Raw genomic sequence first — 27,093 nt, 5'->3', positions numbered from 1 at the left:
TTTTTAAATATAGTGACACAATAAATGTTTTGTTTCACCAAAACATAGGAAAGGGATAAGTAGCATTGTTCAAATCGTTTGCTCACGGTAGATTTTGCTGCACATATCGTATCCAGCTGCACTATATATAACTGTGTATTGATCCTGCTAACAAGCAGCGTCTTTCAGCCAAAGGCTGATGTAATGTAATCCTCTGTGCCATAGTTTTCCATTGTTGCCCAAAACTCATCAATTAGCCACTGTTGCACTGGGTGACATGGCTCCAGGGGTAAAAACATCTTCAAGGATAGAGCTGACGTTATTCAATATTTTTGTTTTTGTCAACAAATCCCAAACCAACATCTCTTTCTACTTTCTGATTTCAATACCCTTTCTGAGGCTCAGCTTCGAGCCCATTGGTTCTACTGATTTGTTTTTAGTAGGATACAAGAATTGTTAGTTTGAGTCTGCATGTGGGATTTGATTGACAGTCCTTAGATAAATGGATTCATTGCTTTTCTTGTCCCAGTTTGAATGTGAATGATGAAAGAACGTAGTGGGCAGGTACGGACCAAGATTTGAGTCTCTGGTTGCGGTTGTTCATTAGGCTCTTGTGAGCGTTAAATAGTTCTTAAAATAGCTAAGGCTATACATGAATTAGATTTGAGGCTCTAAATGTTTATGATCTCTTTGGAAATGTAAAGAAGTAGCAAAGTAACTGTGAGGATGTAAAGCACATCATATTGCCCCAACCTGTGTGCGGGGAACCTCTGATTAAAGCCCTCCCCAGAGTATTGTATTCGAGAGCCCGTTTGACTTTCATTTGCTCCGACGCTGACAATCCAGCCTCTACCTTCCTCTCTGTTCTTCTCCCTTCACCTCCCCCCCCCCCCCGTCCCCGTCCCCCCCCGTCTCTCTCGTTTTTTAATATCCAGTTCTCACAGATAAAACCATGTGACTTGTTCCAGAGGAGAATGGAACTCTGCTGTGGAGGTTAAGAGACACCTTGTGGTCCCACGTGTCCATTACACAGATGATATTACAGCCCTATCATAGATTATTAAAGGCTGTGAAGGGACACCTTTAACACTAACTTTCTATAATGGGCTTTCATGGCACTCTTTAGGAAATACATGTCTGTTAAAGTAGGAATAGATATTGCTTAAGAAAGGAGTGTTAAATTAATGATGTACTGTAACAGTAGAGACAGACATACAGATGCACTGATACACCTTCACTTCACGTCTTTCTCTTTAAACTCTCCATCTCTGTGGTTTTTAGATGTGCAGCTTTCATGTCATTTTGTTTGACAGGATACACAGATGCAGACACACTGATGCCTGTGAGTGCGAAGCCTCCAGGGACTCCACAGCAACACCAGCGTAGGCTCATTAATGTCTCTGTTTGCTTTCATTGCTGCTATTTTTACAAGTCTAGTCCACCGCCGGTCCTTTCATTGTGTCAGATCCGTGACAACCTGTCACCGTGCCAAACCAGCTCCCCAGTATATACTGATCAACAACAATGAGCCGTAACTCAAAGGCTGGTGGAAAATAGCAATGCCACCGTGGAGTGACAAACACACACACACATCACAAAAATGGCTGCCTTAAATAGAAACAGCTTTGTAAAATAGGGGGACAGCGTGAGGAAAACTGAGTACCTCCATCCAGTCTGACTATTCTGGTATTACAGCTCATCTGCAGTCTCATTGCCTCAAGGGGCAGCCTTGCATGTCATCATGGTAGTGCATAGCAAGTCCATTTTCTCCTTTGATTGCTTCTTCATCAGCATTAAAACAGCTGAGTGGAGTGTTAACTGTTGTGTTGTGCCTCCCACCGTGTTCAAGAACAAAGGACCGGTGTCATACGCATGCTTATTATGAATTTTAAAATCTTTTAATGACTGTTGGGTGGGGCACTATCTACTGAAATGGCACGTGAAGATGTCCACGTGAGACAAGGCAAATGACAGTGATATAGTAGTTTTCGGTATTGTCATTTTTTTATATTTATTTTATTATTATAACCTTTATTTAAGTCCCATTAAGATTAAGAATCTCTTTTGCAAGGGTGACCTGTCCAAGACAGGCAGCGGCATATATACAATGAAGCATAGGTGTCATTTACACTGGGGACGCCGGGGACATGTCCCCACCGCTTTTTGAAATGGCTGATTTTGTCCCCACCGCTTTTTGAAATGGCTGATTTTGTCCCCACCGCTTTTTGAAATGCCTGATTTTGTCCCCACCGCTTTTTGAAATGCCTGATTTTGTCCCCACCGCTTTTTGAAATGCCTGATTTTGTCCCCACCGCTTTTTGAAATGCCTGATTTTGTCCCCACCGCTTTTTGAAATGCCTGATTTTGTCCCCACCGCTTTTTGAAATGGCTGATTTTGTCCCCACCGCTTTTTGAAATGGCTGATTTTGTCCCCACCGCTTTTTGAAATGCCTGATTTTGTCCCCACCGCTTTTTGAAATGCCTGATTTTGTCCCCACCGCTTTTTGAAATGGCTGATTTTGTCCCCACCGCTTTTTGAAATGCCTGATTTTGTCCCCACCGCTTTTTGAAATGCCTGATTTTGTCCCCACCGCTTTTTGAAATGGCTGATTTTGTCCCCACCGCTTTTTGAAAGCAAAATTTGTTAAAAAACATTCTGAAATTTGCAGTTAAGTAACAAATGAAAATGCCTTTGTAAAGCTTTTTTTGCACATTAAGAAAACATGCAATGCAATTAAAATAGGCCTGTAGAAGAAACAAAAATGCATTGCCCCAAAAAAGCAACTTAAGCTAAAAAAAACAAGCTAGTGATTTATAAAATGACTCAAAAATGTGCAGCACCAGTCAGTAACTTTAACAACCTCTTGACAGTTTCTTTTTGGCCAAGTTTCCCGTTCTGTCGCCTTTGAACATGACATGAAGACTAAATCATGCCTACATATGTGTTGCGTCAGCAGGGATGATATTACATGAGAAACAGATCTGAAAGCAACACAGAACGCCTGAGAGCTGCGCTGACTTGCACTGATTCTATTATATTTATATATTTTGAAAAGAATTGAATTATGTGTTTCTTTTTACATAAATAAAAACATTTCCACCATAAATTAGTGCAGAAACTTTCACTTGAATGCAGTAAATGAATTGTTTAATATTCTAAATTTCCTCATATAAGCTATCTCAGCATTGAGGATATCTTTAAAGCACGGTTATGGATCTTTTCGTCTCGTTCTCGTGAACCTAATTTCGCGTATTGTGATGTCTCGAGTGTCTCTTCACACCCCTAACCTGAGCGCCTGTGTCCACACCACTTTTCAACATAATGTGACGCCCTTGCAATGAAAACTACACAGGTACAGACAGACAGCAGAAGAGCTCTCATTTCAGAAGATGGAAGAAAAAAACATTTGCATATTATTGCCTATAATTCTATTTTATGCTTATATAGCATATATGCTTTCTCTTATACTTTTTACATGTATGTTGAATTTATTAATAACTATTTCTATTTTATTGCACATTCACAGCCCATCCTCACCTACTCACACATCCTTACTCTTCCTCCCTATAGCCTATGTTTTGATAAATTACTCTTATTGGCTTTTTCTTTCACTTGCGAAACGTTCATTGCACTTTCAGTAACAAGATTTTACTTGCCAAATGGGATGTCTACCTGCATTTGGTGCTTGGCGGGGTGTTCATTTCGGACCCTGTCTGTGTGTGTTTGGGAGGGTGCGCCCCAGCGTCGGTGTGGACATCAAGATAAACTATTCGTGAGGTAGATATGTGAAGTCCAAGACAAAAAAAATAATAAAATAAAAGCATTGCTAAATGTTAATTTCATTTCCTTGATCAGTTGTCATGCTTCAGAGGAGCAAGCTTAATGGACCTGCCACGTTAAGACAGCAGAGCGGATAGAAGAGCCGCGAGTGAGACAGTTTGTTTGTATTAGATGAAGCTCTGGCAGCTGTGACAGAGCCAGAAGACAGAAGGGTCTTGTGAACATTTGTGGCTCGTTTTTAGGTGCTAGCAGTTAAATGAGAAGTTTTGTACAAGTAAAACCTCTACAGCTTTTGGGAGAGGCTCACGATTTTCGGCTTATGTGATATTTAGGAAGCTGAGGGCTGGGCGATATGGCCCAAAATGTTATCACGATAATGACATTTAATATCATTCGATATCGATAAATATCAGGATAAATGTCAAAAAAATAAATAAATTCTAGTTTAAAGGCTGATATTTGCTCCTGAGTGAAAATTGAAGAAACCAGATGGTTAATTATGTGGTTAAACTTTTCTTTACGGTCAGAACGTGACAAACACTTGATGCCAAACAGTGGATGACTTCACAAATCTGAGGTGGAACATTCAAAACTATTCTGATAATTCATGATTAAAATTTGATTAGTAAATCTTTTTTCAGTCAGTCAAAAGTAAGTGCTAATTTGTCTGTGATTAAAATGAATTTAACCAAATATTTATTGATGAGGAGGCACTGTGGTCCAGTGGATGGCGCTCACAGCAAGAAGGTCGCAGATTCAAACCGGCCTTTCTGTGTGGAGTTTGCATGTTCTCCCCGTGTCCGCGTGGGTTCTCTCCGGGTGCTCCGGCTTCCTCCCACCGTCCAAAGACATGCAGGCTAGGTTAATTGGCGTCTCCAAAATTGTCCTTGGGTGTGAGTGGTTGTTTGTCTCTGTGTGGCCCTGCGAGGGACTGGCGACCTGTCCAGGGTGGACCCCGCCTTTCGCCCGATGGCGGCTGGGATTGGCTCCGGCCCCCCACGACCCTGTACGCAGGATAAGCGGTTGACGATGAATGGATGGATTTATTGACGATATGTTGAACATTTATTATATTGTTATAGAGGAAAATTGACTTTTAATGGCTCACATGTGCAGTCCACTGCAAAACTGATTGAAGCTAATTACATATGTATAATATGTACATATTAAGTAGGTCTGTTGTATTTTAATCTCTTCACAGTAACGGTGTAGTTGAAGAATGTTAAAAGAACTACTACAAATCTCCCACATTGATTTTTAATTACTCCAGACTCCTCCCTTAAATGTAACCGCTCATCTTTATGTGGAGCTGACCACATTAGAAATTAACAGTAATTAACAGTAATTAATATTTCTTCATGTATAGATGGCAACATTTAGAATGCACAATTACAGCAGCAGAGAACAGTGTTTTTGTGTTTCATGCTTTTGATGCGATGCAAAATGTGGCACTTAATGCAAACCAAATACACTGTGAGTGAGTTCATTTTACACTGCTGACAATGATCTGCAGTAGCTTTAGTAAATATCCCCCTCAGATGGAGCTAAAACAGAACGGATTATTAAGAGTTAGAGACAGTTCATGATAGAAAAGTGGAGTAGAGTGGATGTGAGTGGAAACTCGTCCTCCCACTCTCTCCTGCCTATCCAGCATTAACAGCCAGCCTCTCTGAGCACCAAACATTATGACTATCAAGGGCCATTAAATGAAATCAACAATTAGCCATCCTGCCTCACTTTAACAAAGTTAATGAATAGTTGTGGTGCTCATGAGAGTCGGTGATGGTGGTGAAGCCATCTATCTGCTGTTCTTCACCACAGAGTTTGCCAGATTTTTGGTGGGATTTTACATTTTGAAATGTCTGCTATTGCAGATTACTAAATACTGATGCTTCCGCATTTCTGAAAATGGTTTTGCTTCTCTCCTGCAGACGATTATGAACAGATCAGGGGTCTATGAGTGCTTGAATTAGATCGTCAGAAATCTAAAACCATTTAGTTACATCTACCGCAATTTAGTTGTCCTTAACGGATGTTTGAAAACCTTTTGAATAGTTTATTTCAGCTCTGGTGCTGGTGTTCTTTACATAGTCCCAACAACGATAGACAGTGAGTGGAGCTGGCAGCTAGCTGTCTGTGGACAGAGTGAGCTCTGCAGCAGGAGCAGCGGTGAGCGGCAGAGCCTAATGGGACTTGATCAGGAGCTTAGGTCACTGCCATCTCAAATACAGCCATGGCACAGCATACATCAGCGCTAACTCACCTTAGATTAGAGGCGGGCGGCATGGCTGTAACACACCCTGACACCTCAAAGCAAAGCCTCACCCATAGCATTTCAATTGCCTGGTATGCCCGGCTCACATGGTGGAGCACAGCCTGCCCCTGGGGACTCCCACCAGCCCACAGTGTCTCCTGATTTCCAGACGTAGATAGCTGTAGATGGAATAGCAGGATTGCTTTTTGTTCCATTGTGTACATTTCGGGATTGTCATCTGCACATCTAATCACTGCACACAAAGCATAGAACTGGTACTAGCATAACAAATACACTGCCAGATCAATAGTTTAGTGATGAGGGAATCTGCTAGGCGCACCTTGATTGGAGCGCCTGGACGGTGCAGCCACCTTTGTTCGATCAGCATGCTTAGAGCTTTGCCTCATCAAACAAAAACGGTGTGTTTTTGGCAGGAAGCCAGTGACAGATCATGTCCTTGAATCAGCTCTAGTGTCTCGTACTTGTTGGTCTGATTCGGTATTCACCCTCCTCCGGCCAACAGTGGGAACTAGTAGCAACACAGACTGTGATGTAGGGGGGACTGGCCGAAGTGAGGGGGAAAAAATGTGCGTATATTGTTTAAAAAGAAATGAATGCTCGGGTGAAGGGAAAGTTTTTTGTTGATAGTGAAATGACGAATGTAGAGACTTTCCTTCCAAGAAAAATTACAGCATTGTTTTGGTCTTATGCCTCCATGCAAACTATTTTTACATTTCACAGCAGCAGGAAAGAGAAGACACAGTAGCACAATTCCTCATAGAGATGCAAAATGATAGCAATGGTGGTGGTATTAATATTAATACAAATAATAACAGTAATTATAATGATGGTAACAATAATGATAATTATAAGAAGAAGACTAATAATAATAATCGTAGCAGCGGGTGTGGAGCAGGAACATGGGGGCAGTAGGTGGCTTGCAATCACAGATCCAGACTCCACAGCTTCGGAGGCAGGAACAACAGGAGGAGAGAGGAGAGGGATGAGAAAGCACAAGAAGTCGAGTTGGTAACAATGCATTAATGGGACAAGAATGCATACAGATGGAGAGGAGGAGAGAGGAGCTCAGTGCATCGCCACCCAAACTGTTATCATTCCCAAACCCTACCAAACAGTTTATGTGCTAAACCTAAACCCCAGAGGTGGAGCAGATCAGGAAATCATTTTTGTCACGGTCATTGGTAACGCTTTTGGAAGGCACTGACAAACAATGTAATCCTGGTGATGGAGAAAGACAGAAAAAACCTACAGTTTTTTTACCGTAATTGCATCCTTTTACATCCTGACTTGGACATTAATGGTCTGTAAAATACAGTGTGTTTTTTCAGGAATGTGTTTTGTATTATTTTTCATGTAGAAAGTAAAGTGATTATTCAGCTGTAAGTAATTGCAATAAAAAAAAAACTGCCAACTGTACAGCGTGCGTGCATGCGTGCAAAACTGACAGCTGCTGGCAGTAATGGACTTTATTTTTTTTTACTGTGCAGAGGAGTGCTGGGCGCTGACCTCAGAGACAGAGAGATAAGGCCCTATGATGAGTTGAGGCCAGGTCACAGCCCTGCTGTCAGTCACCAGCACACATCTCAATCTGACTGTGTGTGTTCTTTGAATCTACAGCGAGCTAACACCTGTGCATGTTATCACAACTCACTGTAACAGCCTGTAATACTTTTGTGAAGCTGATCATGTTCGGTTTTTTGTTCAGACCGTGTTTAGAGAGCTGCTGATTCAGCTATACTTTCTTAGCCACTTACACATTGTCATGTTCTTGTAGTAGAGAGCATTTTATTCCAAGCTGTTCCTGTTATTGTTGCTGTTATTCTGGGAGAAATAACAGCAATAACAATTATGACTCACGTCAGTTTCTGTCAGAGCCCTCCCTTTCTCTGCAGTCTAACATGATATTTAATCTGAGCTTATTTCTCATTTTAGACACTCAAAATCCAGCACGCTTTCCTTCACGCTCCCTCGGGCGCTTTTCTTTCCTTTTTTTTAAACTAACCTCTCTTACCACCTCTTTCAGATCCAGCGCTCCAGAAACAAGCAGATGAAGGAGATGTTCCCAGAAGGCTTTGGGATTCACCATGCTGGCATGCTGAGGTCTGACCGTAGCATGATGGAGAGCATGTTCTCCAAAGGCCACCTTAAGGTGCTTGTCTGTACTGCCACCCTGGCCTGGGGAGTGAACCTGCCAGCTCATGCAGTTATCATCAAGGTTTGCATTTCTTCTAACATACCCAAAATGAATCAGGAATAACTCCTCAACATTTGGCCTAGATGCATAATTCTGGTCTCAGAAGTCAGAAGCTAAGGAATAGAAATGCATTGTATATTAATATATTTATTTCACAATTGCAGACTACATGGAGATGCAATAAAGATAAAATCTGATACCTCGCCTGGTAAAAAAAAGCTTTATTTTAATGCAATAAACCATCAAAACCATCATAAGGAAGCTTATAATGCAACTAAATATGTTCTAATACACCTAGAATGCAATTGTAACTCTAAATCTGATGAAAATAAACTAAAATACAACAGTCATACATACAATATACCAGGAAAATGTCTATATTTTGGCAATATTTATTGTTAAAATGTTGATTTTATTGGTAGATATCTTTAAATAACCTTTTCTGTCCATACAACAAAGAAATATTGATTAAAACAGTGAGTATTCATCAACATTCTTGTCACCAAAAGCACACCCACGCTTTACAGGCTTGTAGGTTGAGAACGGAACATCCCACAGTGATGGGGGCATCAATCGATCCGGCTCGAGCAGACCTTTCATTTGGTACCCTGCATGTCTATGTATCTCCAACGGGTGGCGAAAAACACCGTGTGTTCTCAAGCGGCACGTTTCCTCTCTGCAGAAATGTCAAGAGCAGGCAGGCAGCTTGCAGGTATTGCGCAATAATCAACATGGTGCCCGCTTAGATTTGGAGCAACAACATCGGCCGGTTTTGGAGTTAAAACTCAATCAGTAATTTTGCCCAGCGCACCGTTGGGGGGCGTCTGTTTTCAAGTGGTTCCTTCATTTTCAAAAAGAGCACATAAAATATATAGTTTCATTTAGGTTAACAAAATAACTGTAACAGGAGATAAATAGTATTTCTAGCAGCAGGACTGTGTGTGTTTGCGGTTATAAAGGATGTACAAGATAAATCAGGCTTTGGATCCACACACAATACATGTTAGTAGGATAAACACTGAATTGTAGGTAATTGTTAAAAAAAACTGTTAATTGAATCAGCCTAAACTGTAATGTCATCAAGCCCGTGGGGGAAATGATACTTTAACTAACCATTAAATTTAATTTAACGTCCATACAGTTACAGCAGCATCAGTTTGTGTTAGAAAGTTTCCGTATAGTTTCTAATATTTAGAAAGCTATATGTAGAGTCGGTGCTCATGATTCCAAGTTAAAGTTTTTTTTTATTACATGTGACATTTTGATAAAATTTAAATTTAATTGAAGAAAAATAAAATTTTAAATCCCCGTTCTCTATAATATATATATATAATATAATGACTGAGATTATTACATATGAAGCTCTCCTCTTGTAGATGTTGCACCGCAGGGGAAACACGATGTGTAGAATGTTGTTGGCACATTTTCAGCTTTAAATTAGCTTTTTTTTTTTACTCCTATGTAATGAGATATTCACAAATTATTCACAAAGATGTTTGAATAAGTGTTCTTGCGTCTGTGTCTGGTCCTCTGAAGCGGCTTCTCTCTCGTGTTTTCAGGGTACTCAGATCTACGATGCCAAGCGCGGTACCCTGGTGGATCTGGGCATCCTGGACGTCATGCAGATTTTCGGGCGCGCAGGTCGTCCCCAGTTTGACAAGTACGGTGAAGGCACCATCATCACCACCCATGACAAACTGAGCCACTACCTGACTCTGCTCACCCAGCAGAACCCCATCGAGAGTCAGTTCCTGAATAACCTGGCCGACAACCTCAACGCTGAGGTCAGTGTCCATTAGCCCAGTTTGAATAGAGCTATTAATGTTTTCTTTATTCTTCTTCAGGCTGTGAGTGTGTTTTTGGTTCAAGTTTCAAGGGACAGAAATTCTTGACCAATTTTCCAGAGCTTCAGCAGGTGTCATCATTTATGATGTTGTGGGGACTTAATTACACGAGGTTCCTGTGTAATATATACCTGTGTGTGTGTGTGTGTGTGTGTGTGTGTGTGTGTGTGTGTGTTTTTTGTCACTTTTGTTTTTGCCCCCATTCATCATGAGCTGAACTCAAAGATCTGAGACTTTCTCTATGTACACAAAAGGCCTATTTCTCTCAAATATTGTTCACAAATCTGTCAAAATCTGTGTCAGTGAGCACTTCTCCTTTACCGAGATAATCCAGCCACCTCACAGGTGTGGCATATCAAGATGCTGATCAGACAGCAGGGGCATTGCACAGGTGTTCCTTAGGCTGGCCACAATAAAAGGCCTTAGGCTGGCCACAATAAAAGGCCTTAGGCTGGCCACAATAAAAGGCCACTCCAAAAGAACACCCCACCGGAGCTGCAGTTTTAGAGATGCTCTGATCCAGTCGTCTTGCCATCACAGTTTTGCCTTTGTCAAAGTCGTTCAAATCCTTACGCTTGCCCAATTTTTCCTGCTTCTAACACATCAACTTTGAGGACACAGTGTTCACCTGCTGCCTAATATATCCCACCCACTGACAGGTGCCATGGTAACGAGATAATCAGTGTTATTCACTTCACCTGTCAGTGGTCAGAATGTAATGGCTGATCTGCGTATGTATTCAACACCTGCTGTATGTGCTCATTTTCAACACCTCATCGTTACATACACATACAACACATAAACTGTAATTTGTTTGTTTTTGCTTGTTTTTCTGAAAAAAAGTGGCCCTCTGATGGCGATAACGAAGTAGGAGTCACTTCATATCTTGCTCATTTTTTTGTGGTGTCATTCAGGGGAATGAAATCTGCTGATGCATTTCAGCGTGAAGCCTTAATCAGACCATGCAAGGCATCAGTGAGTTCTCTTTTTAGAGAGCACATCATGTGAATCAACAATCAGCAGGAAAACAATATACCCCAGAAAAAAAGAAAGAAAACTAATAATAACTTGAAATAAAATAATGAAAAAGTAAGAAACCATTAAATAAAAAGATAAGAAGAAATAGATGGTGCTGTATTTTTCCTGCTAACGGCTGATTGCATAATATGTCTTTTAAAAATATCAAGTATGTCACATAGACTCTGATGAAGGCTTTGTGATGAAGCGCGTCAGTAGATTCGTCAGTCCACCAGTGAGGAATCACCAAAAATGATCCTTTTTCCATTCTGATTACAAACACGTTGATGTACCCTGCATGTAAGTGATCCGCTTCACCAGCTGGGTTGGAAAGAAAACATGTGACCCCTGTCTGCCTTTTGAGTCTGTTTGAGCCGAGTTTGATAGTGATGTTGGAAAGAGTCAATGGAAACAGAACTGGACTGCTGTGTTGAGGCTGTAGTACCCTCAAGTGTCCACTAGAGAGTGCCAGAGACCAGCGATGCTGATGACTGTGTGAGCGTTTCTCTCTCCTCTCCTGGATTCAGGTTGCTCTGGGGACTGTCACCAATGTGGAGGAGGCAGTGAAGTGGCTCAGTTATACTTACCTCTATGTTCGCATGAGGGCCAACCCACTGGCATACGGCATCAACCACAAGGCCTATCAGGTTGGTGATGTCAGAGTGTCATCGCTTTTATTCTGCCTGTCTGTCCAAGATCATAGCAGAACATTTAGCAAGTGATGGAGCTTCTAAAATTATTATTTAGCAAGTAAAAACAAGACCTGACACGAATGTTAGAGAATGCACACAACACAGTTATTTCAGTCCCACATACCTGAACGTGATCGGGCGATTAGAAACGCAGCTTTTACATTTGTTTCAGATGGATCCCTCCTTGGAGCTGTACAGGAAGGAGCTGGTGGTGGAGTCGGGCAGAAAGCTGGATAAGGCCAGGATGATCCGCTTTGAGGAGCGCACCGGCTACTTTGCCTCCACTGACCTGGGCAGGACCGCCAGCCACTTCTACATCAGATACAACACCATAGAGGTCTGTAGACTCACTTCTACATCAGATACAACACCATAGAGGTCTGTAGACTCACTTCTACATCAGATACAACACCATAGAGGTCTGTAGACTCACTTCTACATCAGATACAGCACCATAGAGGTCTGTAGACTCACTTCTACATCAGATACAACACCATAGAGGTCTGTAGACTCACTTCTACATAGAGGTCTGTAGACTCACTTCTACATCAGATACAACACCATAGAGGTCTGTAGACTCACTTCTACATCAGATACATTTTTTTAAGCATATATTTGCTGGTTAATTTTAAATGTTGCCTAGCGTATGAAAAGATTTGGCAACCAGTAGATTTGTCTAGATAGTAGTAAACAGAACAGTAAACTTAATTTAGATTTGAGTTTATTCCATATTCTATATTACGATATGCTGTATATGTGATGCACTGTGCAAAAATACTTTGTACAGTACATCAGTTATCAGATAACAAATAAAATCATTGTTTATTCTGTCTTTTCTCATGAAGTTTTGATACCACGAACATGTGGGCATTATGAATAAATACAGATTAAATCAACAGCATGGAGATGTCAGAGACCAAGTGGCACAAGTTGCTATGGCAGCAGAGGAATCCCACGACCATAAACTCTGTGTTTGAGCCAGATAATCTTAGAATAACCTGAAAGTGTTCAAGATACAGCAAGCTGTTTAGCATTACACGTGCGCCCCAATCTACCGCTGCATCAGTAAAACATGTGTAGGTAAGAAAGAAATATTGCAAAAGGGCAATTACACGTCATTTGGATAATACTCACCTGTTGCTGAGTTTCATAAAGTTGGTACAATTAATGCTGCCTTAGCGGAGCGGAGGGCTCTGCAGCGGGTGATTAAAACTGCTCAGAAGGTCATTGGTACCCATCCCGAGCATCAGTAGCCGTGTTTCAACATTTTTTAATGCGCATTTTGGAAGTATCGCATTAGAAAAGGTTGATGGAAACGGCAAAATTCAGGTGGAAAAAATCCTTTTTCCAAAGAAAAACATTTTCCGACGTAGTGAACTTGTTACTCAAGACTGATCTGCTGTTTCTGCTGTCGGCGTCTCGCCCGGTTGTGCAGAGTTCTGCACACCTGCAGAATTTCCTGCCCCTCGTGGCTGGTGATGCTCATTTGTGCTGAGAAAAGAGGTGGATGCAGATCTGGGCAGGCAGCCTTCATCAGCTGTTCTACTGAATGATGCGTTCACCTCTTAAATGTCCTCCTCAGATCCTTTGCTCTGCACGCTGATCAAACGGGGTTATCACCGCATATTTTTGCTGAATCTCAGTGAATGCTGCTTCTGCTGAGTGTAATAAAATATTAACGACTCTAAATGTTCATAAAATATATACTTGGAATCATTTATCACCGCTGATGAACCTCACAAAGGATATTAGAGCGTTTAAAAGCATTATCTGGAGGTGCATGCAAAACTCTGCAGAACACCGGATATTCCCATAACGTGCGGAGACACGGCTGGTAGCAGTTTGCCCGCTTCAAACACATTTCTGAGGACCTCTCTCTGTTTTTCTAAGATCAGTGGCCATCAGGTTCATGCGGCTGGTTTTGTTTCTGGTTTGGAACCCAGGCATCTTGTTTATTACAGCCATGTGTAACGTCAACTACTGACGTAACGACGCTCGCCGCAGCCTGGTTTATTCGCTCCAAACCAGCTGATAGAAACGCACATATTTCTTGTGACATTTCAAAAGTACGCTTAAAATTTGCATGACAATTAGATGGAAACATGGCTAGTGATATCAGTGAGGTGAGGTGTCTACGCAGAGCCCAAAGATACTAAAGGACAGTTCCCACCCAGCCACAGCCTGCTCACCCTGCTGCCTTCTGGGAAGATACAGAGGTATCTGCTGCCACACCCCACCAGCTTTTCCCCCCAGGCTATCAGACTCTTAAACTCTAATTCATCCTCAGCACTGCTCCATTGATGATAGATTATTTCTGTTTACTGTTTTATTATAATTCTGTATTAATGTATATTGTCTGCTACATAACAGAACCTGTTATATTGTGACAAAATAAATCTACCTTGTTTTACCTTCAGTTACCAGATGAAATTCACATTTTTAATTTAGTTTTTTTCAAAGAAAAAATAAGCACCTTGATTTATTTTTATTTTTTTTAGTGGAAGGGCCAACCAAAAGTACAAGACATAACGACTCGTCCTCATAGAAGCTCCATTAACCACTTCTATTTCTTTTCCCTCCTTCTGTGAAGACTTTCAATGAAAACTTCAACTCTCAGCGAACAGAAGCCGACATCCTCGGTATTTTGTCCAAGGCGGAAGAGTTTGAACAGCTTAAGGTGAGAGGTCATCATGCATAAGCTTCAACAACAGCTGTCGGAGGTCCAGCCAGGCACTGACTGGATAGTCCAAATTATGTTTCAGAACTATAAACCTGCACTCACACACCGAGCAAACATATCATGGATTTAGTCTACATTACAGGTCTGACAGTATGTGGTTGGAATGTACTTATCTGCTAAATTATGATGAACATTTTAGTGTATCATGTTGGTGATGTGTGTTGGCAGGTTCGTGATGAGGAGATGGAGGAGCTGGAGCAGTTGCTGTGTAACTACTGTGAGCTGCCGGCCGCGGGCGGCGTGGAGAACGGCTACGGCAAGATCAACATACTGCTTCAGACGTACATCAGCCGTGGAGAGGTGGACAGCTTCTCCCTCATCTCAGACCTGTCGTATGTGGCACAGGTGAAGAAAAAGGAACCACACACACACACTACAAGATAAGCAAACATACAAACAATATCACAAAATCAAACCATCAAATGACACATTTGAGGGTTAAAATTCCTTCAAATGAATGAAGTTACAGCAGTTAGCAGTTTGAAATGAAGTCATCAGTAGATGTGTCCATTTTGATGCTACACAGGATGATGTTTTTGCGGTTGTAAGTCCATCTAATTACAGTTTTATTTTAGTTTTGGACTGATGAACATAAACATACTTTAGATTTGGCTGTTAAACAGAAATGCTTTGCACAATTTCATCAATATTCCAGCAGTCAGGCACTTAATAAGTGTGGCGCAGAAGAGTGGGAAGGTTTAACAGGATCCCTTTTCAGTGTCTTTCCTCCTCAAACCAGACCTCTCGGCCTCACCCAGCCGAGCGTACAGCCGGATTTCAATAATCCCTCTCCAGAGGGCATTCAGACCTCCCCAGACAATCAGATCACATTAACACCTGACCATCAGTGAGCAGTGCTGCCACCGTACCGCTCCTCCTGATCAGCAATCCATCAGCGCACAACTATGACCAACCTGGGCTACTGAACCCAGCCAGACCTCCTCCTGATCACACATGATCCAGCATGATGTAGCGTACAGCTGCTGCAAGTGACTTCTGCTCCAGTGCAAATGCGTTTCAGCTGTTTTATTTCAACTTTAGTGTTAAAACTGCTGCTGTATTGGGAAGGGGGAAATAATCTGTTTACAAATGCAGCAGTGATATGGGTCCTTCCAGGGCTGATTCAGCTTTTTGTGTCTCCCTGCCAGAGATAGCTGCCTCGTTCCCATGAACATGAGCCTTTAAACGTCCACTTGGTCTCAACAATGAACTGATTAGAAATTGGTGGTCAAAGGTCACTGTGACCTTAACATGAACTTGACAAACAGGTTTTTGGCCAAAATGCAAGAATTGATGTGGTAATTTCAACAACATCTTAGGCCCCATCCACACTACTGTGTTTTCAAATTAAAACGGAAACGTCCAGACTAAGACAGCAAAAACGAAGACTTTGGGGAAGTTTGAAAACGCTGCCGACCCTGTTTTGCATTTTGAAACTCTGGAGGTTGTTTTAAAAACGGAGGACTTTAGAAACGATGACGCAGCCGCCCACATTTGGCTCTTTGATTGGGTCTTATAAGTCATGCAAAGCAGAAACAGGATGCTGCTGACAGAGTTTCTGGCACGGTATTTTATTAACATATTCTGTACAGTGCAAATAACACTTGTACTGTGCATGTCGCCGTTTACTTTGCGACAACTCCCAGTCTGTTTTCTACCACCACACTCCCGTGTTACATTCAGTAACAGTGCCAGCTCGTTATTGGTACATGCAAAAAAAATAAAAATACAAACCTGGCCTGATACTTCGTCTGTATTTATTTATTCTTTACGCAAATCTTCAGTAACTACAGAATAGATCATCTGCTTCTTCTCTACACCGGCACGCGCATGTCCAGTGTACCTGAACGGCCACTAGATGTGCGTTTTCAGTCGTTTTCATGTAAACGGAGATCAACTCTGATACGCAGCTAAAATGCTGCTGCTGCGGACAGATATCGTATTAGTTTAAATTCTCCGTTTGTAAAGTAAAACAGAGTAGTGTGGATGGGGCCTTACACTAGGGATGAAGGTCAGCTACATACTTTTTGGCCGTTATTCTACACCACAGCTCAGAAACAGACAGGGAGGTTGTTAACTTCCACTATCCAAGTATTAACTACATTATATGAGTCTGGACACATGTAAACTGCAACTTGACAGAGACATACAACCGCGGGGTGGTAACTCTAGTCTTTTCCTTCCTTCTGCTGTTGTCACTTCTCACAGAATGCTGCTCGGATCATCAGGGCTTTGTTTGAGATTGCTCTGAGGAAGCGGTGGCCGGCCATGACCTACCGACTGCTCACCCTCTGCAAGGTGATTGACAAGCGGTTGTGGGGCTTTGCCCACCCTCTCCGCCAGTTCCCCAGCCTGAGCCACGTTGTACTGAACCGCTTGGAGGAGAAGAAGCTCACTGTGGACAAACTGAAGGAAATGAGGAAGGATGAGATCGGTAAAATTCTAAACTACACTACAATACAGGCATAAAGCACCCAAATGGCAGGTGTAAATATGCCCTGCATTCTCAAATAGTGGCCGGGGCCTTTATTTACCACAACTTCAGGAAGAACCAGATCTTTTTTTGAAAAGTAACCGGGTTTTTAAGTATATTTTATCATATTTTTGTGTTTTCTGATAAGCTCCCATTTTATTTAGTTGGTAATGCAAACTCAGCACTTCCTCCATGTTTACCTGTTTCCAGGATAATGTAAATTTCATGTCTTGGTCACTACGCTGCTGCTGTGAGGCTCTCAATCCAGTCAGTTCTACTTTGCCTTTTTTTGTTTTTCTGTTAAGCTACCGTCAATTAATCCAGCACTTCTTGAACAGATGTTTCAGATTAAAAGCCTTTCAGGGGCTCGGATGGTATAATCCTTCTCTGGCCCTAGTTGGCTGTTAATGTGAAACAGCTGCAGGAAGTGTTGATTTTGATTGACGGTAGCAGAGTCCCTGACCAAAAGAACAGCAAAGTTGAAGCAATTGGGACAAGTTAGTGAATGAAACTATATATTTGCTAAAAAAAAACGAGACAGGGCAGCAGAGTTGTGAGTATGAACTGACTCTGTTGTTGTATTGATGCTGTAGAAATGTATGTTGCTCGGAATTTAGCCTTGTAAATAATAATAATAGTAATTAGGACATAAAACACACGTTAATGCCAGGTGTGTTGTTTCCCAGGTCACATGCTGCACCATGTCAACATCGGGTTAACAGTCAAACAGTGCGTCCACCAGATCCCCTCCATCACAATGGAGGCCAGCATCCAGCCAATCACGCGCACCGTCCTACGTGTTCGTCTCGTCATCACGCCTGACTTTCGCTGGAACGACCAGGTAAACATTGATGGCATACTGTAACACGGGACCACACTGCTGCTGTGTGCTTGAAACGGCAAGCGTAAAGTGAAAGAACATGTCATAGTCTTCAAGGTGTTTGCCTGATTTTATGTTGCAGTTTCAAGAGACGTTTTTCATTACCAGTTTTTACTGCTACCTACAACTGCTAAGATATATCCCCTGATTTTTTGCTAGCTCAGTCAACACCCCCAAATTGAACAGAGCTTCCAGATAAGACAAAAAGTGCTTGGAAAAGTAGAAGTTTGGCACTACAACAAAATTCATTCCCTGTCCTTGCTTAGGTTTTTTCAAAAGTTCAAAAAAAAATTATTCTATAAAAGTTAATGAAGGTGAATGAATTAAGATAATAAAAACAACATACAAAAAATAAAAAACAATTATTGGTCCTTTAGCTGGTAGTTGACACTTGAAGTATTTTTATGTACAAAAGAAACCTGGTTTCTGTAATGGAGAGCGCCTGGTATACAGAAAACCAGGTTTCTTGTTGACTTTTTTAGTGAGCATGTGCAGGACAAACACCTCAGACAGGGTAAGTATTGCTGTGGGAGAGGGTTGAAAGGTGAGATTATTACATCTAACAATGCACCCAGTCAAAGCCAGGCGAAAACTGTAAAGCCTCGAAAAAAATACTCTGGAGCAGCTGCGGACCCCGCGGACTACTTCTGTTTATACTACTTTCTGGAGTCAGCTTGGCGGACACGTTCCACACGCAGTAGATCGGTTGTTGCCCTGGTAGCGCTAGTCGCGGACCTGGCATGGTCACAATAAACAGGAGGCACGCGGACGTCCACACGGACCCTGCGCGTTCCCTCCTCTGATGACGATCTTTTTGTCATGCGGACCCTCGGGGACGCGGAAAGTATAATTCTTGCCTCAGTAGTACTGTAAAAGTAAGTTGAAGCTGCGCGGTATTGGTGAAACTAGGGCGTCTCACTGCGCTGTCCGTCAGAAGGCTCGGACATACAGTAACATAAAAATCAAGAAGTAGTGTCTTGTAACAGTAATGCACTTAAAGAAAGTAAGCAGTGCTTCCAAAATAAGGTCCAGAGGTAGGGGTCAAATCTACAGTAACCTGGTGTCCAATTCAAACAGATCACTCTGCTTGTTCCAAAGACCACTTGGAGTCTCTGCAAGAAAGTCTAAATGAATCAAAAGGTCCATTGAAAACATCTCCATCCACTCCTGCAGTATAACCCAGTGCCTCAAACACAACATGGCTACAGTACAGTGTTTCCCACAGGATTTTAAGAGACTGTGGTGGGTGGAAAAAATGTTTTATTTTAAAGTTAATTGCATTAATTTGGGTCAAAATTAAGAAGTTATCTATGAAGAACTTTGCACTCTTGTAAACAATGCTGTGCTCTAATAAACTATTTGATCATAAGCCCATTGTAGAGCTATAAATGGTGATGAAACAGCAACAAGTCAACATATGTAGCCTATGTAATGTTTTTCCAGCAACCCTAAATCAAAGAATAGAAAGTAGTTTTTTTAACTTTTAGTTTAACACATGAAATATGTTTTATACTTTCTGTGACTACTTTATTTTGAAAACCAGTTTGATAAATAATGTTGTATGTTGTTCTCGTACGGCGTAACATGAAGACTTCACAGCCTCTCTTCAGGTAGGACTCTCACACTGCAACACTTGTCTTTGTAAAGAGACAAACTGACAGGATAAAGTCTCTAACCTGCCTGTCAGTTCGCTCTGGGCCGTTTCAGTTACCGTAAAGGCTTGAATACGTGTGAATTTATGACAGAAACAGACCGTTAATGTCACCATAGTTACCTCAAAAGAAAAGCGGGATGCCGAAAGCGTCTGAGCGTGCGAGCTCACAGCAGCGCATACAAAACACGTTAGAGGTCTGAAACGTTATTATGAGATGAGTAAAAATATTTTCGGTTCATTTTGAGACTGTGGCGGAGCAAATTAGACTGTGGCGGGCCGCCATGGTCTCGTTAATTAACGGGAAATACTGCAGCAGATGACAGTAGACTACTTCACAGCACCCCCACATACACGCCACTACTTACTGACACAACCAGTGTAGCCCCATTTTCACGACGGACACAGGAAGAGCTGCTCCTCCCATGTTGTTTTTCTTGCAGCCATAGAGAACCAGAATGCCTCCAGGCCTTATCAGCATGTCCCACCTCAGTGCGCAGACACAGGGGATCATGGGAAGCTTAGTCCCGAGCTGGTCGTGGAATCTGAGCGGAAAAGGAAGCTCTTTGTAGCAGGGCTGAATATGAAGATGAATGTTTATGTCCGATTAGCGACGCATGCTCCGATCATGGGAGAGCGGTAATGGAAGACTGGCTGGCTTAGCCCTGATCTGGCTGCAGAGCCAGGACACATGTACCGACACATGAGCCGCCTCCCTGATGGCACCCGGGAAACAGACCACACTGACACATACATACTGGACAAACTGCCACGACGTGCAAGCATTATTTAGTTTAGTTCTTTATTCCCAGATTAGCTGGCAGCGTTTCTGAAGGCTGATAGTTTGTTTATTGAATTGAAAGTTAAAAAAGATTAATGGAGTGCTTTTATACAGCACTTCACAACACATGCCAACATTCACCGTTTCACAAGGTGCATCCTGCTCACCGGGAGCGTTTAGGGGTCAGTGTCTTGCTCAAGGACACTTTGATACACCGGAGCGGGGGATCAAACCAGCTTGTTCTTTTGCTTGTTGAAATGAATGTCTGAGTGAAATGTGCCTTCCCTCAATGATTCAGGTCCACGGGTCAGTGGGGGAGCCATGGTGGTTATGGGTGGAGGATCCAATCAATGATCACATCTACCACTCGGAGTACTTGCTCCTGCAGAAGAAACAGGTTTGTTTTGTTTTTTATCAGGGACCCCAGTTGACACGAGGACAGTGTCACTCAAAGATTACATCATGATTGATGTGCGTGTTCCTCCCTCAAGGTGGTAACAGGAGAGCCTCAGAACATAGTGTTCACCATCCCCATCTTTGAGCCGTTGCCTTCCCAGTACTACATCAAGGCAGTGTCGGACCGCTGGCTTGGGGCCGAGGCCGTCTGCATCATTAACTTCCAGAACCTCATCTTACCCGAGAGACACCCCCCACACACAGGTAGACCGGCTCACACTAGAACACACGTTTATGACGTGACAGCAGGGATCTGCCTCAGTGGACGAAGTCTGTTAGTGTGTCACAGTACTAATATATACTAAATGTTTCCAGCTGTTAGATTCCAGTTGCTGCAGCCCATTGTTAAGAGCCAGACTGAGTACTGCTACTCTAGTCCAGTCAAGTACTCAGACCTTTCACTTAAATAAAAAGGAGCCGTGTCACAATGGAAAAATGCTCCATTACAAGTAAAAGCCCTGCATTTAAAATCCTACCGTATCAGCTAAATGCACTTAAAGTATCCAAATTAAAAGTATTCATTCTGTAGTAAAGTATCCTTGACTTGTATGATCAGGGCCAACAGGAAGTCAGACATTTGTAATTGAATATGCAGTTTTAGGGGCATTTACAGGCTCCGTACTTTCACAAACTCCTCCTAGAGAATTTATTAGATTAACTTCAAATGTTCGCTCTGCGTTCTGAACACCTGTCATCTTGGAAGACGTCTACATGCCAACAGGAAATTATACTTTATTATACAATTACAAACTACTCCTAGCAGGTTAACCACATCCACCTCAGATTTGTTCAGCAAAGTCATAAGACCATGCAGATGCAGTGAAGCTTGTGAGTTTTCTTTTATTTACTGGAACATAACGTATTATTAGTGGGTGTTCTCTAGCGCCACACGGTGGACGCAGCTCGGCATCCAAAACACGTGATAATTCAGAGCTACGCTGGCCGAACTCTGACAACCACGCAGCTACATTCGCGCAGCAGGGGCCAGATATTTCTGCTGACATTACTGAAGGTTATGACAGATTATTCAGTATCGACGTATATGTCTGCCTGTAAGGAACAAGAAATATCACAACTGAAATGCCAGACAAATGTCACAATCACTTAATTTGTCCCGCTCACAATTCATCTTAGTCGTACTTTTTATTTTATTATTTATTTTCTATCTAAACATGTAGTTCTTTTTTGTCTAAAACTTCTATATTTACTTCTAACTGCATCTCTGTTATTTGTAGTTTTGTTTCACTCCACTTTCAAGAGATACTGCTGATACAAACCAAAGATTTCACATTAAAAGCTTTCTTCTCTAGAGAGCAGGACGCTTTTATTGTGAATCAGCTATAGGAATGCAATTTGTCACTAAGTTAGTGGAGCTTTTCTTTAATGAAAACCGCTCTACGCAACAAGATAAGGACAGCTATTGGCGAGACAGACTGGAAGTTTACCCCAGCATCAGCAGAATAACCAGGTGATGTCTGTAATTTTTGTAAGTTTCCACATTATTATAGATGTTCAGTGTCAGAGATCGTTTTTCTAAAACTAACCTGAAAACCTTTGTGTGGACTCACATGTAAGTTTTCCTCTTTGGCCTGCTAATTGTGGACAAAGACTGGTTACTATAGTAACATGTGCTGAACTGTCAATACAAACACGTGAACATTTTTTACTGTAGTATAAATTAGCTGTACATTATTGGACTAAACTAGCACAGGCTTTCCATGCATCTTTTTATATATAGTGAAAGAAACCTTAGCTGAAATCTAATACTGGCAGAAGTGAAAGGATTCTTTGCCTAAACTCTAACTAGAACTTACAGTCAGCTCACTACCACAAAATGGCCAAGCTGTTTGGAAGCTGCTCTGAGACATCAAAACCCCATGTAGACTAGAGAACAAAAGCATCTAATCCTCCCATACCCGCTCATTCACTCCTCCAGACTGTAAGAAAGGAACCAGCATATCATTTCTGACCGCATTTCCCCTCAGTAAGAGCAGACACAATTACGGCAGCTATCGGGGAAAACCCCCACAGCACAGAGGAGATCATATCACAGGGCATCTCCAGTCTTTCATTAATAAAACAGCCTCTCCCCGGACCGCTTGAATTTAAATAGAGGCACATGAAGAGAGCAACATGGGATCGCATCAGAACATATAATGCCTTGGCAAGTCTAAGAGTAAACTATCTTCAAAGTACTCAAGCATCAGATATGTGGTTGAATATTGATTACAGTCCAGAGATTTTGAGACACTGACTGCACAGTAAATAGAAAAACTCTGTGTTCCATTTCTGCGGATGTTGAGAAAATAGAAGATAAAGTCAATGCACTAATCAGTGTTTTCATATGATCACTGGTTCATATGACTATGTGTAATGTGGGCAGCTTCTAGTAACAATTCCATAGAGAATTAGGCCTCATTCATTTCATGTTGGAGTAAGAGTAATTACCATTGTCTGCATTGTAGATGGCATTCATTTCAACTGGAAAACACTGATGTTTCTGAAAGCTCTGAGAAATCCGACTTGGCTCTTTTTAATGCGTCTGAAAACCAAACAAACAGGGATACATCATGTCAGCCAAAGTCTGTCATTAAATACACCCACATTAAATTCTTAGTATAATATGTTGAATGCAGTGTTTTTAACCCTCACACAACCAGCTCTGCAGCCATTGTTCGATGTTGTCTTTTCACAATGACCTCTTGAAAATCTTTCCAATCACCACCACCTATCTCTTCGTAGCTTTATCACCCAACCTTGTCTTTTATCTCAGCAGGCAGCTGTTTTCAGTGCAAACGCTCGACTAAACCTGACGTACGCTACCTCTTTTCTAGCTCCAAACAGCAGACAGACAAAGCCAAAGACTAGCTGGCGAACATATAGCAGCTAAAGAGCCAGGTATTCTCCTCAGGAGCTGGAGGACCAGAACTAAAAGGTGTGATTGAATATCGGGCTTACAGTCACCAGCTGGACACAACTCCAAATAGATACTGACATTGCTCCGTGTCTGTCAGATGTTCACCGCAGCCTCTTTATAGGATGATATTATGGCAGTATTGTTTTAAATCTTGTTCTGCTTCCCGCAAGCGGCCAAAAAATGATGTCTTGCTTGCTGCTGATGCTTGATGCTGCTTCAGTTTTCAATCTGATGAAAGAGTGTTGTTTGTTTTGAACATGAAGAAGCTGAAGGCGGTTTAGTCGTTTGATGTTTTTTGCTTAGATCTTCACTGACACGTGAACAACCGTGTGTCATTCTCATGCCTACACATTCAGCATTACAGTTTAATTGCAGGTCGTTAAAGTGATAAATGAATAATCATGCAGAGTATAGTGTTTTTTAGTAACTAATTACTTTAATCTCAGCTGCATTGCTGTGGTCAGTATTTTTTCTATACATAGTGTACAGCATAGTCCTCTGCCTTTGTTACTGCCAATAGTGGTATTTTGTGGTTGTTTAAATACAGTATCTCACAAAAGTGAGTACACTCCTCACATTTCTGTAAATATCTGATTATATCTTTTCATGTGACAACGCTGAAGAAATGACGCTTTGCTACAATGTAAAGTAGTGAGTGTACAGCTTGTATAACAGTGTAAATTTTCTGTCCCCTCAAAATAACGCATCACACAGCCATTAATGTCTAAATCGCTGGCAACAAAAGGGAGGACACCCCTAAATGATAAGATCCCAGTTGAGCCCAATTAGCTATTTTCTCTCCCTGGTATCATGTGAGTCGTTAGTGTTTCAAGGTCTCAGGTGGTGGTGGTGATGGGAGTGTCCTGGTCTGGGACTGCATGAGTGCTGCCGGCACTGGGGAGCTACAGTTCACTGGAGAACCATGAATGCCAACATGTACTGTGACGTACTGAAGCAGAGCAGGATCCCCTCCCTTCAGAAACTGGACCACAGGGCAGGATTCCAACATGATAACGACCCCAAACACACCTCCAAGACGACCGCTGCCTCGCTATTGAAGCTTAGGTCAAAGGTGACGGACTGGCCAAGCGTGTCTCCAGACCTGAACCCTATTGAGCATCTGTGGGACGTCCTCAAACGGAAGGTGGAGGAGCGCAGGGTCTCTAACATCTACTAGCTCTGTGATGTCGTCATGGAGGAGTGGAAGAGGACTCCAGTGGCGACCTGTGAAGCTCTGCTGAACTCCATGCCCAAGAGGGTTAAAGCAGTGCTGGAAAATAATGGTGGCCACACAAAATATTGACACTTTGGGCCCAATTTGGACATTTTCACTTAGGGGTGTCCTCACTTTTGTTGCCAGCGGTTTAGACATTAATGGCTGTGTGATGTGTTATTTTGAGCGGACAGCAATTTACACTGTTATACAAGCTGTACATACACAACTTCTTCAGTGATGTCACATGAAAAGATATAATCAGATATTTCCATTCAAAAAGTGAAACTTGTATAATGTATACATTCATTCCACACAGACTGATATATTTCAAGTGTTCATTACTTTTAATTTTGATGATTATAACTGACAACTAATGAAAACCCCAAAATCAGTATCTCAGAAAATTAGAATATTTTGAAAAGGTTCAATATTGAAGACACCTGGTGCCACACTCTAATCAGCTGATTAAGTCAAAACACCTGCAAAGGCCTTTAAATGGTCTCTCAGTCTAGTTCTGTAGGCTACACAATCATGGGGAAAAGAATTCAGTTTCATCTTCTCCCAATTCTCTTTCCCCTCTCAGAGCTGCTGGACCTGCAGCCGCTGCCGGTGACAGCTCTGGGTAACAGGGAGTACGAGAGCCTGTACAAGTTCACCCACTTCAACCCCATCCAGACTCAGATCTTTCACACGCTGTATCACACCGACACTAACGTCCTGCTGGGGGCGCCAACAGGCTCTGGAAAAACCATTGCAGCGGAGATGGCCATGTTCCGGGTCTTTAACAAGTATCCGACCAATAAGGTTCGACTAGCTGGCTAGCTGTGTTCTGACTTGTTGTTACTGAGTGCTGTTTACATAAGAAACTATGAACTGCAGCAAACAAGACTGCAATCTGTTCAAATGTTTAGAAATTCATAAAATCTACAGTTTGGAAATGCCAATCATTTCTTTGTTATGTTGTTGTTGTTGTTTTTGCTTATTGCTTTTTCAGATTTATTCCAAATAGATTAAAGAACACAGAACACCTAGATCATCAGCAATGTTACGCTGCAGTGAGGACAGTCTGTCAAACAGCGCTGTGGGCAATTAAAATAATTAACACCAAATCAGCGATCAGAACCGCAGACAGTGTGATCACTGCATTCATATTGTGCTTTAATAAGGATCTAACTATGTAGTAGTCAGGAGAGAGAGAAAAAAAACAAGCAAACCAAAAGCTTGTGGTGAGGCTGTGATGATGTTTCACACGCTGTGTTCAGTAAAAACATGAATACGTATTAATTGTTTGTGTGGTATTAGTTTAAGCAGACTGTGTTTGGCCATTGTGACTTAGATGAAGATCAGTTCACATTTTATGATCAATTTATGCAGAAATCCAGGTAATTCCACAGGGTTCACAATCTTTTTCCTGTGACTGTATGTAATGGGATCCCAAGTCGTTTGTTTAGAGTATTTATATTTGTTTATTTAACCAGTTATTTAATTCTCTGATGCCCCAGAACTGATAGTTAAAATATACATCTATCCTCGGGAAACGTGGCAGTGTTTCTTTTCATTAAATTACTTCTTTATTTGTTGCTGTGTGATCAGGTGGTGTATATCGCTCCCCTGAAAGCCCTGGTCAGAGAGAGGGTTGAGGACTGGAAGGTCAGAATTGAGGAGAAGCTGGGAAAGAAGTAAGTGAAAACAGAGAAACCACCCTGACCAAGTGGCAGAATGCATTTATGGATGAGTCTTTATGCTGCTAACAAAGTCCTGAGAATGTGCCCAAAAAAGCTTTGGCCAGTTATATTGTACAATATGATTATTGGAAGTTTAGGAATAATGACAGAAGTAAGCAGGTTAAAGTGTCTCCTTGTTCTTTCTGTGTGTAGAGTGGTGGAACTGACGGGCGACGTGACTCCAGACATGAGAGCTATAGCGCAGGCTGACCTCATCGTCACCACACCAGAGAAGTGGGATGGAGTGAGCAGAAGCTGGCAGAACCGAAGCTACGTTCAGAAAGTAGCCATTCTCATCATAGATGAGATCCACCTGCTGGGTAAGAGTCCACAACAAACCTGCAGGAGTCCGTATTCATAGGTGACACTCTTTAGTGTCTTCTGTTTTTTAACTCTATTAATGCTGATGGGCAGTAGTTTGTGCTAATATTCTTAAATTTTGGTTCCAAAAATAGCTTTTTAGTCTGAACAAG

The 27,093-nt window shown here is 41.9% G+C and overlaps 1 protein-coding gene across 1 annotated transcript in view; it reads left to right on the top strand.

Moving 5' to 3' along the window:
- The window catches only part of ascc3 (activating signal cointegrator 1 complex subunit 3), a 177,222-nt gene that overhangs the window by 107,840 nt on the left and 42,289 nt on the right, over positions 1-27,093 (top strand). Inside the window, exons 15-27 of the mRNA XM_038712324.1 lie at positions 8,059-8,250; positions 9,789-10,013; positions 11,618-11,737; positions 11,955-12,119; positions 14,373-14,459; positions 14,691-14,867; positions 16,731-16,956; positions 17,682-17,836; positions 20,606-20,704; positions 20,799-20,967; positions 25,480-25,700; positions 26,490-26,575; positions 26,774-26,940. Of these exons, the coding sequence (XP_038568252.1) occupies positions 8,059-8,250; positions 9,789-10,013; positions 11,618-11,737; positions 11,955-12,119; positions 14,373-14,459; positions 14,691-14,867; positions 16,731-16,956; positions 17,682-17,836; positions 20,606-20,704; positions 20,799-20,967; positions 25,480-25,700; positions 26,490-26,575; positions 26,774-26,940 (2,089 nt within the window). The remainder of the gene's footprint in view (positions 1-8,058; positions 8,251-9,788; positions 10,014-11,617; positions 11,738-11,954; positions 12,120-14,372; positions 14,460-14,690; positions 14,868-16,730; positions 16,957-17,681; positions 17,837-20,605; positions 20,705-20,798; positions 20,968-25,479; positions 25,701-26,489; positions 26,576-26,773; positions 26,941-27,093) is intronic.

The sequence above is a fragment of the Micropterus salmoides genome, unplaced genomic scaffold (assembly GCF_014851395.1).
Source record: "Micropterus salmoides isolate LMB-PRFRI ecotype aquatic unplaced genomic scaffold, ASM1485139v1 Ms_hic_scaffold_11, whole genome shotgun sequence".
Lineage (NCBI taxonomy): Eukaryota > Metazoa > Chordata > Actinopteri > Centrarchiformes > Centrarchidae > Micropterus > Micropterus salmoides.
Note: the sequence above shows the minus strand (reverse complement) of the source record. Positions and strands in the feature narration are given on the sequence as shown.